General features: G+C 38.8%; 2 protein-coding genes across 4 annotated transcripts in view; one reads left to right on the forward strand and one right to left on the reverse strand.

The window, feature by feature from the left end:
- Positions 1-19,064, reverse strand: part of chrm5b (cholinergic receptor, muscarinic 5b) — a 53,133-nt gene that overhangs the window by 3,329 nt on the left and 30,740 nt on the right. The window lies entirely within an intron of this gene.
- aven (apoptosis, caspase activation inhibitor) overlaps positions 4,053-19,064 on the forward strand; it is a 132,798-nt gene continuing 117,786 nt past the window's right edge. For all 3 annotated transcript variants that reach the window (XM_062034340.1, XM_062034342.1, XM_062034341.1), the window contains exon 1: positions 4,053-4,317. In XM_062034340.1, the coding sequence (XP_061890324.1) occupies positions 4,123-4,317 (195 nt within the window). In that variant the 5' untranslated portion in view covers positions 4,053-4,122. The remainder of the gene's footprint in view (positions 4,318-19,064) is intronic.

A 19,064-nucleotide genomic window follows, 5' to 3' on the forward strand; every position in this document is an offset into this window, starting at 1 on the left:
AGTTGTCCGACTTTTTGTGTGGCCATAAACGCACCAGTGGTTTAGTGCTATGCGTGTTGGTGACAGATGACAAGTTGGTTTTGGCCTGGTTTGTACGGCAGAAAATGACTAGTTTTTCGAGATAGAATTGTTTTACTCATGTTTTTGGTGTGGTTATGTCCGAATATAAACAGTTTTGTTCAATAAAGTGATCGATATAATTCCTGTCCTCGAAGCATCTCGATAGACGTTACAATAATTGAACGGTGTTCAATTGAACGGTGTTGACGAACACCATTAGGGCCGCTTGTTGTCACTGTCACTCAAAGTTGCATTGCAAAATTCCATAGAATAAATATGTTTATTTTGTTTAGAATTCAGATGGGATTTGATTTGGTGCGCGGCATATACTTGCTGCGCGCAGCGGACGCTTGAGCAGTGCGCAATTGCGCAGGCACGCACCTTAGGTGAGGGGACGTTGCTTTGCAGTTCATGTGTTGTTGAAAACACGGCATTCCTCATCAACTTTTCTCTTTTTGGCGTCTCGGGTGTAAACCGTGCATCACTTGTCGCTGCATGTGCACCTTCACTCGCAGGTTACACACGGACACACGCCCATAAATAATACTTTTCAAAATAAAAGCAGCACAGTTGTATTGCGCGCAGGACATAGATGTTTTTTCAACATTATTTTGTAATTGCAGTTGTTCACATTCACTCACAATCACGCACACGCATACGTCCACACGGAAGTAATACAAATAACGATTTTCAAAACAAAAGCAGCACCGTTGTATTGCACACTCGACATAGATACTTTTTTAAATGTATTTTGTAATTTATAATTGGCCTCACGCGGGCCGGACAGGGACGCACAAAGGGCCGGATGCGGCCCGCGGGCCGCAGAATGCCCGGGTCTGTACTAAACCGTCCCATGTGTGATGTCTGTAGGAGTGTTTTCATGGGTATTTGTACGTGCAGTCGTAGTGTAATCCAGCTGGCGTCGTTAGCATTGGCTAATATGCTAACTAGGGATGTCCGATAATATCGGGCTGCCGATATTATCGGCCGATAAATGTTTTAAAATGTAATATCGGAAATTATCGGTATCTGTTTCAAAAGTAAAATGTATGACTTTTTAAAACGCCGCTGTACGGAGTGGTACACGGACGTAGGGAGAAGTACAGAGCGCCAATAAACCGTAAAGGCACTGCCTTTGCGTGCCGGCCCAATCACATAATATCTAAGGCTTTTCACAAGTGAATGCAAGGCATACTTGGTCAACAGCCATACAGGTCACACTGAGGGTGCTCATATAAACAACTTTAACACTGTTACAAATATGCGCCACACTGTAAACCCATACCAAACAAGAATGACAAACACATTTCGGGAGAACATCCGCACCGTAACACAACATAAACACAACAGAACAAATACCCAGAACCCCTTGCAGCACTAACTCTTCCGGGACGCTACAATATACACCCCCCGCTACCCCCTACCCCCACCTCAACCCCACCCCGCCCACCTCAACCTCCTCATGCTCTCTCAGGGAGAGCATGTCCCAAATTCCAAGCTGCTGTTTTGAGGCATGTTTGAAAAAAAATGCACTGTGTGACTTCAATAATAAATATGGCGGTGCCATGTTGGCATTTTTTTTCCATAACTTGAGTTGATTTTATTTTGTTACATTGTTTAATGCATCCAGCGGGGCATCACAACAAAATTAGGCATCATAATGTGTTAATTCCACAACTGTATATATCGGTATCGGTTGATATCAGAATCTGTAATTAAGAGTTGGACAATATCGGATATCGGCAAAAAAGCCAATATCGGACATCTCTAATGCTAACACGTTTACGAGTGTCTGTTTTAGTATTATTAACGTACAATGGCATTATTTTTGTATTGTTTCAGTTTCACAATCATTTGTTATTTTTTAGTTGTTTATAAAGTCAAATATGTCCCTGGACACAGGATAACTTTAATTATGACCAATGTATGATCCTGTAACTAATTGGTATTGGATTGATACCAAAATGTGTAGAATCACCTAAAACTAATGTAAAGTAAGAATAAGTGCTTATTAACTTTAACAGAAGTGTACCGGTAGATAGAACATGTTAAAAACAGAAAATAAGCAGATATTAACAGTAAATGAACAAGTAGATTAATAATGTTTCCTACTGCTTGTCCCTCATAATTTTGACAAAATAATAGCATGATAAATGACACAATATGTTACTGCATACGTCAGCAGCCATATTAGAGCTTTGTTTGTTTACTTACTACTAAAAGAGAAATGATCTAGTATGTTCACTATCTTATTTTATGACAAAATTCTTATTTGATTGCAATAAGAAACATATGTTTAGTGTATCATAAGATTTTCTGTTGAAATAAAGCCAATAATGATTTTTTTGTGGTCCCATTTATTTTGAAATGTATCAAAGTACATTTTGCTACCAGCACCAAAATATTGGTATCGGGACAACCCTATTGTATAAGTGTGTGTATATATAATATATTATTTTGTTATAAAAATAAACCATAAATTCAATATAAAATGGCCAAAATTTAAATTTAATTTGTATCATTGGTCATTATTATGTTAACTCAAAAACTTGTACATAATTTTCTCCTATGCTGCCAAGAATAAGTGTATTATATTTGTACCTTTTTTTTCATATCACTTCATCTTTATTACAAAATGTACAGTATGTGCTGTGTTTGAATGCTTAAAGGTGATATTTGATGATTTTATGACGTCTATGTGTCTATGTTGTGTGAAGTGGTCCAAGCTGGGTTAGCTGTCTAGGTGTAACGACCCATGTTGCATGTTTGATAGGGGGTGTGGATAGTCTGAGACATTCTTCATTTGATAACTTTTTTTTTTAATTTAAGCAATTAATTTTTTTTATTTTTGAAGACAGTAAAAACCTTTTTAGATTTTCATTTATTCATTTTCAACCTTTTTTGCTCAAATTTCTCAAACTTCAGTCCTAAACAAAAATGGTTGGGGCGTGGCCAAGGGCGTGGTTAAGAGGAGAGTATATTTACAGCTAGAATTCACCAAATCAAGTATTTCACATATATATATATATATATATATATATATATATATATATATATATATATATATATATATATATATATATATATACATATATATATATATATATATATATATATATATATATATATATATATATATATATATATATATATATATATATGTATGAAATACTTGACTTTCAGTGAATTCTAGCTATATATATATTTTATATTTAATTTTATTATACATATAAATAAAAGACATACTTGAATTTCAGTATTAGGTGGCAGTATTGTCCTGTTTAAGAGTGTCACAACATTGCTGTTTATGGCAGACGAACTGCTTTACAGTAGACTAAACGTGACTGCTGTTGTTGTGTGTTGTTACCGCGCTGGGAGGACGTTAATGAAACTGCCTAACAATAAACCCACATAAGAAACCAAGAACTCTCTCTGCTTGTTGTGCACTCTACTCTCTAAAAGCCGTAGATGTTATGACGTCATTGGGCAGGCAAGCTGCTGGGAAAGCGGACGTGAGAACGGCTGTCCCCATTCAGGTCCACATTGAGCTGGAGGGGGCGTGGCCTCCAGCTCCGGCTGAATACCGGGAGTTTGTCGCGAGAAGGGAGGTTGTCGGGAGAGGCGCTGAATACCGGGATTCTCCCGCTAAAAACGGGAGGGTTGGCAAGTATGTCCCCCAGGAAGAGCGGGACGAATGGTCTGGGTAGAGGAAAGTCTGGACTTCCCTGCTTAGGCTGCTGCCCCCGCGACCTGACCTCTGATAAGCGGAAGAAGATGGATGGATGGATGGACTTTCTAGTAAATTGTACACTCTGTCATCAATATTGTTATGTTAATTATTTCCACATTAAATATAATGGAATTTGCATATATGTTTTATTCACATTGTATTTTTTTTAACTGATTTCTCACTTTTGAGATTGTAATCTCGTCAAACAAATGAACGGGAAACATTTTGTTTTATTGTTGGTGTTTCGCCGGACACAGTTCAAGGTAACACCCTTTGCGCCTGTAACTTTCGGTGCCACACGCAAAGCTGTCCGGTGGTCAGGTTGGACAGCAATGGAAGTCAGACCGAGTCGAGGCAGAGGAGGCAGTTGGAAAAGAGGCGGCCGTGGAGGAAACGACAACGACAACTTCGGCGGTGAACGCAGAGGAAGAGGCAGGGGAGGCCAACACCGCGGCCGGGGGAAAAAGGACCACCACCGCGGTCGTGGACGAGGAGGAGACACTCATGGAACGGCGTTCCGACACCGGGTAATTGCAGCCCTCTCGGAACTTCCTAATGTTGTCATATGAATTTAAACTAATATACAAAATATGTGAAAAGAACCGACATATTAAAATGACCTCTTCCACGCATGTTAGTGGACTAGCGGAGCGTGTTTTGTATCCTTTAAAATCACTACTAATGATGTACATGCTTAATGTAACGCAGGTGAGTTCAAGTTCCTCATGAAAGATGTGAGTAATAACTGATACTCGCACCTATCGTTATGTTCGGACTTCTGAATATTTTATTGTGTACCATACTAAATAACTATTAAATACTAGTTGTATAACTTAAATGACTAAGTTATACATTTGAAAACAATAAATTAAACCCACATCACATTGTCATACAAAACATAAGAGAACGTGTAAAAAACGACTTCCTTATTCGATAGTCATAATTCCAGGAGTTTGTGAACGCAACCTAGACCTTCATTATGCATGATGAGGAAATTCTATTTTTTTAACGTTTTTTTATTGGCCGATTTTTCACCCTTTCATACGATCTAAGTGTATTTATTTTTAGTTGGGTTCGTGCGTACACCAGGGGGAGCTCCACTAACCACGTTAAACCCAGATTCCGATCTAACAAAGGTCTTAACTCATTCTCCTTCTATGCCACATCAATATGGAATGCACTCCCAACAGGTGTAAAAGAAAAGGCATCTCTATCCTCCTTCAAAATCGCACTAAAAGAACACCTCCAGGCAACTTCAACCCTTAAAGGCCTACTGAAACCCACTAGTACCGACCACGCAGTCTGATAGTTTATATATTAATGATGAAATCTTAACATTGCAACACATGCCAATACGGCCGGGTTAATTTATAAACTGCAATTTTAAACTTCCCAGGAAACTTACGCTTGAAAACGTCGCGGTATGATGACGTATGCGCGTGACGTCACGAGGTCAAGGGAAGTGTTTGGACCCAATTCAAATACCTCTGTTTTCTTCGACAAAATTCCACAGTATTCTGGACATCTGTGTTGGTGAAACTTTTTGCAATTTGTTTAATGGACAATGGAGACTGCAAATAAGAAAGTTGTAGGTGCGATCGGTGGAGCGGCGGACTACAGCAACACCAACACCAGGAGGTTGTGTTGTGTTTTGAGCGGGATAGCAGACGCACTACGGTGAGTACAGCTTTGGCTTCCAAACATTTGATCGCTTGCCCGTGCGTGCGTGTCGATATGTGCATGTCACGTACGTAACTTTGGGGAAATATATGTTTCTTGCCGACTCTGATGGCGGCCGGGGTGTCGTCAAAAGCGTACAACGCCCGCCGCTGCATCTATGTTAGCTTCTATTGTTTTAGCTTCGCCAAGCGGAAAAATATTAACCGTGTATTTACATGTTCATGGTTTAATAGTATTGTTGATCTTCAGTCTATCCTTCCAGTCAGGGTTTTTTTAAATTTAGTTTCTATCTGCATTTGAGACTGAGGCTATCACGTTGGCTACGTAGCTAGGTTAGCTTCTATTTTTTTAGCTTCGCCAAGCTGAAAAATATTAACCGTGTATTTACATGTTCATGGTTTAATAGTATTGTTGATCTTCTGTCTATCCTTCCAGTCAGGGTTTTTTTAAATTTAGTTTCTATCTGCATTTGAGACTGATGCTGTCACGTTGGCTACGTAGCTAGGTTAGCTTCTATTTTTTTTAGCTTCGCCAAGCTGAAAAATATTAACCGTGTATTTACATGTTCAGTCACTGTGAATGTCCATTTCGCGTTCTCGACTCTCATTTTCAAGAGGATATAGTATCTGAGGTGGTTTAAACTACAAATCTGTGATCCACAATAGAAAAAGGAGAGAGTGTGGAATCCAATGAGCCAGTTTGTACCTAAGTTACGGTCAGAGCGAAAAAAGATACGTCCATCACTGCCTCTCAAGTCCTTCACTGTAACGTTCCTCATCTACGAATCTTTCATCCTTGCTCAAATTAATGGGGTAAATGTCACTTTCTCGGTCCGAATCTCTCTCGCTCCATTGTAAACAAAGGAAAATTGCGAGGAATACTACCACCTCTGACGTCACGCTACTTTCGGTACAGGCAAGGCTTTTTTTATCAGCGAGCAAAAGTTGCAAACTTTGTCGATTTTCTCTACTAAATCCTTTCAGCAAAAATATGGCAATATCGCGAAATGATCAAGTATGACACATAGAATGGATCTGCTATTCCCGTTTAAATTTAAAAAATTCATTTCAGTAGGCCTTTAACTAACACCCTCCCCCCTCCCCCTTCCACATCCCACCTCCCCGGATTGTAAACAATCAAATGTAAATAATCAAATGTAGATACTTATTCTCATGCTTTCTGATCTCTCTCTCTATGTCCACTACTTGCTGTACATATCCTACCAAGTCAGTCCTACACGGTTTCCAATGTCCATTTCTCTGATGATGCAATTGTTGATGACTGAAGTGTTAAAATCAACCAAATATGTAGAAAGGTTTTGTTAAGAAACCAATTCTGAGCCTCATCTAATTTAGTTTTTATTTTATATATGTTTACTGCATTAACCCTGGCAATGGACCCTGTGTGTATATGTATGTTATTGTTATGCTTAGCTTTCATGACTGCCTGCTGTTGCACTGATCAGCCTAGTGGTGGCTCACATCCATCACACACAGTGCTATTTTAAAGCAATGTTAAAAGGATAAAGCCATTGTTTACAAATGTTGGTAAATAAATAACCATGTTTTTTTCTTAATGTACCGAAAATGAACCGAACCGTGACCTCTAAACCGAGGTACGTACCGAACCGAAATTTTTGTGTACCGTTACGTGCAGTATGACATCACAGACATGCCACCATACCGTAGGGGAGGAGGGGTTTAGGAGCCAGGCAGCAGCACAAGCCACAACATAGAGACCAACGACAAACACAGAGACGATAGGCCTTTATTATTATTAGCTCATTTTATCGTTTGATTTTATCGGAATTACCGATATGACGTCATAATTGCCATTATTGCTCGATAATTATCGACCGCCAATATTATTGTGCCTCCCTTAAGTCTAACAGTTTCAACTGTAATTAAATACACATGTATTTGCTTCGGTTCACAACTAGGGTATCAAAACTCGGTGCCATAGTCAACACATTTTCATTTTGGCAATCTCTTGTGAAAAGGGCTGATAGGGCATTTTTGTTTTCTTCTTGTTCATCAATTTGATTTTGTCTGTTATGTATACGTTTCTATGGTTAAAGTTAAAGTACCACTGATAGTCTCACACACACACACACAGTAGGTGAGGTGAAATTACCCTCTACATTTGACCTATCCCCTTGTTCCACCCCCTGGGAGGTGAGGGGAGCAGCAGCAGCGGTGGCCGGTCATACCAAAGACTATACAAATGGGACCCATTACCTCCCTGCTTGGCACTCAGTATCTAGGGTTGGGATTGGGGGTTAAATCACTAAAATGATTCCGGAGCGCGGCCACCGCTGCTGCTCACTGCTCCCCTCACCTCCCAGGGGGTGGAACAAGGGGATAGGTCACATGTAGAGGGTAATTTCACCACACCTAGTGTGTGTGTGTGTGTGTGTGTGAGACTATCAGTGGTACTTTAACTTTAATCATAGAAACGTATACATAACAGACAAAATCAAATTGATGAACAAGAAGAAAACAAAAATGCCTTTTCAGCCCTTTTCACAAGAGATTGCCAAAATGAAAATGTGTTGACTATGGCATCGAGTTTTGATACCCTAGTTGTGAACCGAAGCAAATACATGTGTATTTAATTACAGCTGAATCTGTTAGACTTAAGGGAGGCACAATAATATTGGCGGTCGATAATTATCGAGCAATAATGGCAATTATGACGTCATATCGGTAACTCCGATAAAATCAACCGATAAAATGAGCTAATAATAATAAAGGCCTATCATCTCTGTGTTTGTCGTTGGTCTCTATGTTGTGGCTTGTGCTGCTGCCTGGCTCCTAAACCCCTCCTCCTCTACGATATGGTGGCATATCTGTGATGTCATCATACTGCGCGTGAGGCCTGCTGTGTAGGATTTGTGTGGTGTGGGATTTCTTTACCATTTTACTCATAGTTTTTAAAAACCTACACTGCAAGCTTTAACGCAACAAATCCGATAAGTCACCCTCGCAAAGATTTATGGAAACAGTAGGAAGCCGCCTGTGCTGCTAAGCCGAAAACTGGCGTTATTAGCGGCGACCGCAGCAAACAGAACTGCAGGACATATGAGAAAGCATTTGACATGAGGCAACAATTTGAAAGAAAAGGCCTAAGAGCGAAATAAGTTGACGACAAAATTAGTAGTTTAACTTCATGGGTCATCTGGAGTCACCTTTTATGATTTCTTATTGGAAAAAATGCTCTATCAGTTACCTTAAATTCCGGACTATAAAGCCTGGTGTATACTCTCGCGTCGCTTAGCTTGCGTAGGCAACGCCGTCTTGTTGTCCCCCCCCCCCTTCACCCCGACCCCCGCAAGCCTTGCGTGCGCCTCCAAAAAATCGTAGGTTTGCTGAGCTGGGAATGGTCAGTTTTTGCCGAGGAGGGTCCCTGAACACAAGCGAGCAGACTTTTTGCTGGAAATGCACAAATTATTGTATGAAATAAAACAGTTATTATCTCGGTGCGCTCCAAAAATAATTACTGAATGTGTGTTTTTCAGCTTATTGTGTTGTTGTTGTGTCCAGAAGAAGTCACAAAATGAAAGTACGACACTTAACTTTTATTACAAATCTTGTGCGGACACGTTGAATTCCGACACATTTGTTCTCGTGCACACACGTCTTTTTCTCTCACACATCTCTTATTCTACGTCAATAATCTTTCAGGCACGGTATATTTACAACCATTTGTCAACTCTGAACCTGACTATACAAGTAAACATCAGCAGTGTTTCCCACACATTCATTTATTTGTGGCGGCCCGCCACGAAAGAATTACGTCCGCCACAAATAAAAAAATTTTTTTTATTTTTTTGTGTCCTGTCCAGCTTCTCAGGCAAATCATATAGCAGATGTAGATGACCATATCGGCTGTTCAGATTTACTTTACAAAAGAGAAGTGTAGGATACTTCTCTTGTTGCCTTATTTGTATTTGACTTTATTAAATGTATTTATATTATCATTTGATGCAGCCGGGCAGGAGGGGATAGAAAGAGAGAAAAAAGAAGACAGAGGGGGAAATTGTGGGCACAAGAGGGGGATTAGACAGAGAGACAAAAACAACAACAGCAAACACAACAACAACAACAACAACAATAGAGCAACATCAGCAAATACGACATGTACAAATATGATGGTAAAAGTAATAGCAAATAAGCAGTTAGCGAAAATAAAGCACAATACAGAAATGACAATGAGCATTATTACACTACAAATGGAGCAATACAAATACCAATAGAAATAGCGCTATTGATAATGAACAATACCAATACTTTACCTTTATTATCAACAATACAGTTGTTCAAATGCAACAATACATATACGTAATGATAACTTGAGATACGAAAGAATGCAGAAAAATGGAGGGGAAGAAAGAGAAGCAACCTACATTAACCTTGTAGATTGTTATAGTAACAATAGGTTAAGCTTTGTCAGTGAGCTCTTTGTTCAGTGGATCAGATGTTTGATGAAGCTCTGTGTCTATCTACCCCCACTACTGTTTTCTGTTTATTTGTTACTGACTGTGGCAGGACACCTCTGCCTCTGTTTCACTTTATGTTGCTGGTAAATAATATGGTTGTAGTAGTAGGCTAAAGTTAAATTATTTAGTATGCACTAATTAAAGGGGCAGAGCTTTAAGAGACATTTTAGCTTTTATATTTTATAAGATATATTTTTGTAAGAACCACAATTAATAAATATATTTCAGTTAATAACTTATTGTTCAAATCTGTATATAAATATGTACATAAAGTGTTGTAATTATATTGTAAAATGGATGGATGGATGGATGGATGGACGTTTAAAACAAAACTGTTATAATTAATTAGTAAGTATACATTTTTTGAGCCTTTTTAGAGAAAATCATATCATTGTAGTAAATTATGCAAATTACTCGATGATGACATGTGACCACGCCCATAGCCACGCCCCCACCGCCACAGGTATCTTGGCAGTTTATGGGAAACACTGATCAGCATGTCGCTACCTTACAATAAGTTTTATTTATTCACAATTCCATGTTAGATCTCTCATGTGACCATGTCTCGAATGGTCGATAATTGTTCAGAAGTTTTGCAGTCCATCTTCACGAAGGTATTTTCCTCTGGTTTATAAGTAAAAGGTCCATTAAAAGTAACCTGATGATTGTGAATGATTAGTTCCAGTGGAGACAAAGACGTCCATGTTGTGGTTCATATAGTCCAGACCTGGGCATTGTGCGGCCCGCGGGCCGCATCCGGCCCTTTGTACGTCCCTGTCCGGCCCGCGTGAGGCCAATTATAAATTACAAAATAAATTTTAAAAAGCATCTATTTCGAGTGTGCAATACAACGGTGCTGCTTTTGTTTTGAAAAGCGTTATTTGTATTACTTCCGTGTGGACGTATGCTCGTGCGCGCAGCGGCAATCTCAAATTACAAAATAAATTTAAAAAAACATCTTTGTCGTGCGTGCAATACAACTGTGCTGCTTTTATTTTGAAAAGTGTTATATGTGCGTATGTCCTGTGAGGGAAGGCGCACAAGAGAAAAGTTGATGACGAATGGCGTGTTTTCAACAAGACAAGTAAAGGTAAAGCTGTGTGCTTATTTGTGGTACACACGTTGCTGTGTTTAAAGAATATAGTGTAACGACCTGCTGAAGTAGATGTTGTCTTCTTGAGTTGCGTAAATGAGGAGTGAGGAGACGTGCGTGTGGAAGGAACGAGATATGTTGAGCTGTGTTAGTATAGCATGCTCAATAAAAGTTTAAAAAGAGCGTCAGACTTGATGTGCACTTCTTCTGGACGCTACAATTGGTGGCAGAAGTAAAACTTTGCGCATACTGCACTGTTTGTGTGCTACGTCATCGGGAGGTACGTGCCACGTGAGGAGCTCGCCGCAAAGAGAGAGAGAGAGAGAGAGAGAGAGAGAGAGAGAGAGCGTTTACAGGTGCAGCCACGCTGCTTGCCACGGGGGGAATTCCGCCCTCAATGAAGACTCCCAGGTTTGATGGCAAGGCGAACTGGGAGGCATTTCATCCCACTTCTGACATCAATTGTAGCGTCCAGAAGAAGTGCACACCAAGTCTGATGCACTTTTTAAACTTTTATTGAGCATGCTATACTAACACAGCTCAACTTATCTCGTTCTTTCCAAAAGGAAAACCAATCCTCACTCCTCATTTCCGCAACAGCAACGCTTCCTCCTTCTTCGCCAATCACCTTACAGGCGTGCTACGTTCACAACGTTTTCTTATCTGGTTAAATAAAGGTTCTACAACAAAGAGGATGCAGGATAAAGTGACAGAAATTGAAATTTTTGTATTGTAATATACATCAGGAAGTGTTGTGTAAGAAAGTGTTAAAAATAAAACCATCAAAAGCCATCTGCTTTTGTAGAAAGATAAGTTAGGTTAAATGAAAATATTATTATTATTATTATCTATCTTACGGTATATCAAAAATAATTTGAGCAAAATTTAATTGAAATATTGTCAGTGTGGCCCTCCAGCAGTGCTCGGGTTGCTCATGCGGCCCCCGGTAAAAATTAATTGCCCACCCCTGATATAGTCCCTTTTTCACTGGAAGTGAATACACTGTATATCTAGTCCGCTGGAGACACTACCCTTGGAAGAGACTATAAATCATACAAGACGCCGAGTATATTCCATCCTTAAGCCGCTACTTTTTTCCTACCCCTTGAACCCTGCGGCTTATAAGACGGAGCGGCTAATTTGTGGATTTGTCTTTGCGGGCGGCAATAATAAAAATAACTGTATTAAAAAAATAAAAACTCTGAAAGGGTGTTTAACTGTTTGTGCTATAGGGCTTGGTGATATGGCCTTTTAATAATATCTCAATATATTTAGGCCATGTCACGATACACGATATATATCTCGATATTTTGCCTTAGCCTTGAATGAACACTTGAGCATATAATCACAGCAGTATGATGATTCTATGTGTCTACATTAAAACATTCTTGTTCATACTGCATTAATATATGCTCATTTTAAACTTTCATGCAGAGAGGGAAACCACAATTAAGTCTATTGACCAAAACTGTATTTATTAAACAGTTATTAAGCAGTGGCACAAACATTCATGTAAATTCCAAAACAGAAAGTGCAAGATTGTCAGAGACATTTTAAAACAAGCTATTAGTGCACTTTTGTGCATGATGTCACTAAGATGACATATCAAAACAACACTAAATTAAAATGCACTTTTTGTACAGAACGCCACTACAATAGCTTAAAACATATAAAGTGCACTTTTGTGCATGATGTCACAAGATATTTCAATAAGTGTCAAATAAAAATGAGCTGTATAATAGGAAATCAAATAGTGTCCTTCGCTATGTGGTAGGTTCCTGCAGACGTTATCTCCTTCTGTTGTTGACTATTTTTTTCATATGGTGTTGATCTGGAAATGGTTGCTTGGGCATTTTGTTGGTGTGGCACCGGCCGAGATGTTGACATGCGGAGTTTCAAGCACTCCTTATTTTCTAGCGGGTGACTCTTCAAATGATGCTACACATTAGCAGTGCTGCTACTTTTTGTAGCAACGCTTTTGCCGCATAATTGTAAAACATCTTCCCGCTTGAAGCCAAACCACCGCCAGATGATGAACCCTGTGCTGTTTTCCTTGGGGATTAATTCTTCCTTCATTTGTTTCCAGATTCGCACCTTCTCTCTCTCGTATTACCACTCGCACCGCTCCGTTAGCATCACAGCTAACGTTACTCATGTCGCTACCTCTCTGCTCGGCGAGAGCGTATGACGTTGCACGCGCGCCAGTATGTGACGTATGTAAGAAGGTGCGCTTGTTTTATGTCTCTGTGAGAAGGAGAGACAAGAAAGAGTGAGAAACGCCTGTAGTGTAATGCCCGCAGCTAAAAGCAACTGCGTGAGGACGTATACTCCAATATCACGATATAGTCATTTTCTATATTGCACAGAGACAAACCCTCAATATATCGTCCAGCCCTATAGTGCTATCTTTTGGACAAATTCACTCACTGCAGTGCCGCTTTTCTAGTCGTCCATAGCGTATCTACTCTTATGGATTCTTCATTCATCACTCCAAACAACGTTTGTAAGTTTTACAGTACAACTTAAGCTGTTTATTTACTAAACCGTCCCATGTCTGATGTCTGTAGGACTGATTTGTACGTGCTATCGTAATGTAATCAAGCTAGCGTCGTTAGCATGAGCTAATATGCTAACACGTTTACGAGTGTCAGTGTTAGCATTATTAACTTACAACGGCATTCTTTTTGTATTGTTTCAGTTTCACAAATTCCTCAGTAAATTCACCAAAACGTCAACATGGAGTTATTGAGTCTGTTTAGCTGATTGGAGAGCTAGCTTCAAGACGATGACCTCTGTTTTGTTTAACCAGCCATTTTACTGCCGCATTACACACTATTTAGAAATAACTAAAGTATGTAAAAAACATTTACAACATCTTTGCGTGTAAACGTATATATTTTCAGCTAGTATATGGGAAAAGTACATTTATTCTCAAATTTAGTGGGTGTGGCTTATATCCCGGTATTGTCTTTCTAAGGGGCAGGCACATATTACTGCCAGGGAAAATACATATTTATTTTTGTCAATCAACAAGAGATGTAACTCCACTTGTTTTGGTGTTGTTGCTAACGGTAATTAGTTCTATTAGTCTTTTATATTATGTGGTGTTGGACAGATAGTTTTTTTAATTTGATGGAATCATATTCAGAATGTTTGAGTTGCTTGTTGTCTATCAATAAAATAATTGAAAAATTGTTGCTACGGCTGGACGATAAAATTATATCAATATATATCGCAATAGACACGTAATTGATATCAATAAAAATGTTCGATATGACGTTAAAAAAAAAATTCTTTGAAGAAAGAGGAAATTGCAAAGCGAGGTTGGTTGCATGAACAAAGGCACTTGCTGTCTGGTAACTGAGCAACGCAGGAAGTGATCACTGATCAGTGGGAGTGACATGCTAACAGCTAATCAGGTAACAGTATCAACTATCAAGTTTGGTTGCACCGTCTTGTTGTCTCGTGATAGATTATTTGCATAGAGTGAGAAAAGAATGTAAAAATGAAGAAATTGTGGATAAAACAGGAAAAGTTACCCCGACAATATGGTAAACCACCTTAGCCGTGCTCACCCTTTAGAGCACAGCTGGCACTAAACCTGCAGAAAATAGTTCTTCTCTGGTTTCTCTGTTTACGTTTTCACACTTTGCACTATTTTCTTACTTTATTAAGCATTTCTTACATATTCCTTATTTTTGCACGTTCTTTAAGAAGAACTGTTCAGCGTTCAATGTGATTCTAGAATTTTATTTACATTGAGTGTTTTCCATGCTTGTGTGGACTTTTCATTTCCTTTCCGCCTTGACGACAGCTGATGGGATTACAATCAGAGGAAGGTTGCATTTTAATTAAAAATGTTTACATTTAATATATTTTTGTCCTGGTCCTTATTTTCCATAGGTCATAAAAAATATAAATTGTTGTGATAATTCAGCCCTACTCTACGCAATAAATGAAATTGTATTAGTCAGAATTATAATAGGTGATGTATTTGTACTCAAATTATAGTTAAATGACGCATGCTAAAAGAGTAGTTTCAAGATAAATATGTGTAACAATATCTAAGCGGTAGAAAAAGGATGGATGGAATATCTACTATATTAAGAAATGTTCTTTCTTTGAAGAATGTATTTCCTGCATCATTGCTGTGAATGTTAGTGTTTTCATCAAAGCAACATCAGCCTTTAATTGATATGCATTTACTGCCCAAGTTCCTTTCAGGTCATGCAGATTGATGAGGGAGAAATAGTCGCGGTGGAACACTTGAATTATGTGCACATTTAAACCCAAAACACTTGAAGTGTATCATCAGGCCATGTTTGCTTTGAGAATGACACTAGAGGGCTCTCCTTCATTTCCACAGGCACATTCTGTCAGCGGATCCTCCCGGTGCTGTAATGACGGAATTAGAAGGGAAACAATAGGGACCCCATGATTGCAATCAAATAAATCTCCTTCGCTTCATACGGGCTCCTTGATTGCAATCATAAAAACCCCTTTAGTGGGTCTGTTACCAGCCGTTGTGGTCTTTTATTATATTCCGGGGAAAACATGTTGACTTTGTGATAATGAAAAATATGTAACTGTGAACGCACAACCTCACGCCATTGCCCGTGTCACCCATCTGTTATGGAAGTTAATTTGTGTCTTTATTATAAAAGCTTTTTTTGGACACTGAATGTGATCAAATGATGCTAAGAATATCATTGAATCAACATTTGTGAACAAAATGGGTGTTTTTGAAAATTCTGTTTGTTAAAATAGTGTTTTTCAAAATCGGTGTGTAAAAATTCAGTGTAAAAAAACTTCGGTGCAGACTTAAAACTTGACTTGCTTCAGTCTTGATTTATCAAAAGTGAGCCCCCCGTGACCCCGAAAGGGACAAGCGGTAGAAAATGGATGGATGGATGGAGTCTTGACTTTTGAAGCAACAAATTGCACTGAATTTTTGTGCAGTAAATTTTTATACATATTTATGTATACATATTATACATATACTTTTAATTTTATATGTGCTAAATTTTCAAACAGTATTTTAATAAACTGAGATTTTTTTAAGCACAACTTTTGCTCACTTTTGTATCCAATGAAAGTGTCAGCATAACTCCATGTAAAAATAAATAAAAAAAAATAATTCAGTGCACAAAATTCAAACGCAAAAAATTCAGTTATACTTGATTGAAAAAAATAATAGTAATAATTGAGTGTCCAATAAAAAGCTTTTGCAATACAGTTTGGAGATAATTATGTCAAAAAACTTCAAAAAAGTGATATTGTTTCATCAACATTGCCAATTTTTTCTCATTACAGTGCACCTTTTTACTGTTTTTTCCCCTGTTTTTTTTAGTTGTTTAAACTTTAAAACTGGATTCTTTATACAGTGATAAAATCAAGACACAGTTGTGGCGCCCCCTAGGGGTTGTGCCAAAAATGTAATATATGTATTGCAGATATCCTCACAGATGTACAAACCCTGTTTCCATATGAGTTGGGAAATTGTGTTAGATGTAAATATAAACAATGATTTGCAAATCATTTTCAACCCATATTCAGTTGAATATGCTACAAAGACAACATATTTGATGTTCAAACTGATAAACTTTTTTTTTTTTTGCAAATAATCATTAACTTTAGAATTTGATGCCAGCAACACGTGACAAATAAGTTGTGAAAGGTGGCAATAAATACTGATAAAGTTGAGGAATGCTCATCAAACACTTATTTGGAACATCCCACAGGTGAACAGGCAAATTGGGAACAGGTGGGTGCCATGATTGGGTATAAAAGTAGATTCCATGAAATGCTCAGTCATTCACAAACAAGGATGGGGCGAGGGTCACCACTTTGTCAACAAATACGTGAACAAATTGTTGAACAGTTTACAAAAAACCTTTCTCAACCAGCTATTGCAAGGAATTTAGGGATTTCACCATCTACGGTCCGTAATATCATCAAAGGGTTCAGAGAATCTGGAGAAATCACTGCACATAAGCAGCTAAGCCCGTGACCTTCGATCCCTCAGGCGGTACTGCATCAACAAGCAACATCAGTGTGTAAAGGATATCACCACATGGGCTCAGGAACACTTCAGAAACCCACTGTCAGTAACTACAGTTGGTCGCTACATCTGTAAGGTTAAGTTAAAACTCTCCGATGCAAGGCGAAAACCGTTTATCAACAACACCCAGAAACGCCGTCGGCTTTGCTGGGCCTGAGCTCATCTAAGATGGACTAATACAAAGTGGAAAAGTGTTCTGTGGTCTGACGAGTCCACATTTCAAATTGTTTTTGGAAATTGTGGACGTCGTGTCCTCCAGACCAAAGAGGAAAAGAACCATCCGGATTGTTCTAGGCGCAAAGTTGAAAAGCCAGCATCTTAGATGGTATGGGGGTGTATTAGTGCCCAAGACATGGGTAACTTACACATCTGTGAAGGCGCCATTAATGCTGAAAGGTACATACAGGTTTTGGAGCAACATATGTTGCCATCCAAGCAACGTTACCATGGGCGCCCCTGCTTATTTCAGCAAGACGATGCCAAGCCACGTGTTACATCAACATGGCTTCATAGTAAAAGAGTGCGGGTACTAGACTGGCCTGCCTGTAGTCCTGACCTGTCTCCCATTGAAAATGTGTGGTGCATTATGAAGCCTAAAATACCACAATGGAGACCCCCGGACTGTTGAACAACTTAAGCCGTACATCAAGCAAGAATGGGAAAGAATTCCACCTGAGAAGCTTAAAAAATGTGTCTCCTCAGTTCCCAAAAGTTTACTGAGTGTTGTTAAAAGGAAAGGCCATGTAACACAGTGGTGAACATGCCCTTACCCAACTACTTTGGCATGTGTTGCAGCCATGAAATTCTAAGTTAATTACTATTTGCAAAAAAAAATTAAGTTTATGAGTTTGAACATCAAATATCTTGTCTTTGTAGCATATTCAACTGAATATGGGTTGAAAAGGATTTGCAAATCATTGTATTCCGTTTATATTTACATCCAACACAATTTCCCAACTCATATGGAAACGGGGTTTGTATAATCATATGGAAATTTTACACACGTGTGCGAGGCAGTACTCTAAAGGTTCGTACCAAATTTGGTGGCGATTCGGCTGAACAATCTAAAGTTACAGTGATTGTTTTGTACAGCTGTGTGAGAAATTTCAAGCCAATCCGACCTTTTGGACTTATTGGGTCAAAGTTTGGAGTTCGTAACAGCGAGGCTTAATACCACCGCCAACACAGTACATCGCCAATAATAGCAAGCTGACGACTAGCGCTAGCTTGAAACTAGCACGTCAATCGATAGCCTAAAACTAAGGAGCTAATTGCTAGCTGGAAATGTGCATGTTAATGGGTAGCTTAAAACTAGCGAATTAATTGCAAGCAGGCAGCTTGCGCTGTTAATTGCTCGCTGGAAACTTGTGTGTTAATCGCTAGCTGGCAACTAGCGCGTGAATGGCTAGCTATCTTAAATACTAACATGAATATGATAAAATGAATTGTTTGTTTTTATTTTAAACCTGCAAAGTACAATACAATTTAGCGGCAATAATAGCAAACTGACAACTAGCATGTTAAACATCAGCTTAGAACTAGCAAATTAATTGCCAGCAGGCGGCTTGCACTTTTAATCGCTAGCTGGCAACTGGAGCGTTAATCGCTAGCCATCTTAAAAGCATACATGAATATGTCATTTTATTAATTATTTTAAGCCTGCATTGTACAATACAATATAGCCCCACTAATAACAAGCTAGCAACTAGTACGCTAATTTCTAGCTTTAAACTTGCGCGTTTATCACTTGGAGACAACCAGCACGTTAATGGCTAGCTGGCAACCACAGCTCTAATTGCTCGCTGGAAACTTGCGCATTAATCGCTAGCTGGCAACTAGAGCGTTAATTGCTAGCTATTTTAGATGCGAACATTAATATAATTATTTGTTCATGTTTTGATCTTAAACCTGCAAGGTAAGACACAGTATAGCACCGCTAATA

The sequence above is a fragment of the Entelurus aequoreus genome, linkage group LG23 (assembly GCF_033978785.1).
Source record: "Entelurus aequoreus isolate RoL-2023_Sb linkage group LG23, RoL_Eaeq_v1.1, whole genome shotgun sequence".
Classification (NCBI taxonomy): domain Eukaryota; kingdom Metazoa; phylum Chordata; class Actinopteri; order Syngnathiformes; family Syngnathidae; genus Entelurus; species Entelurus aequoreus.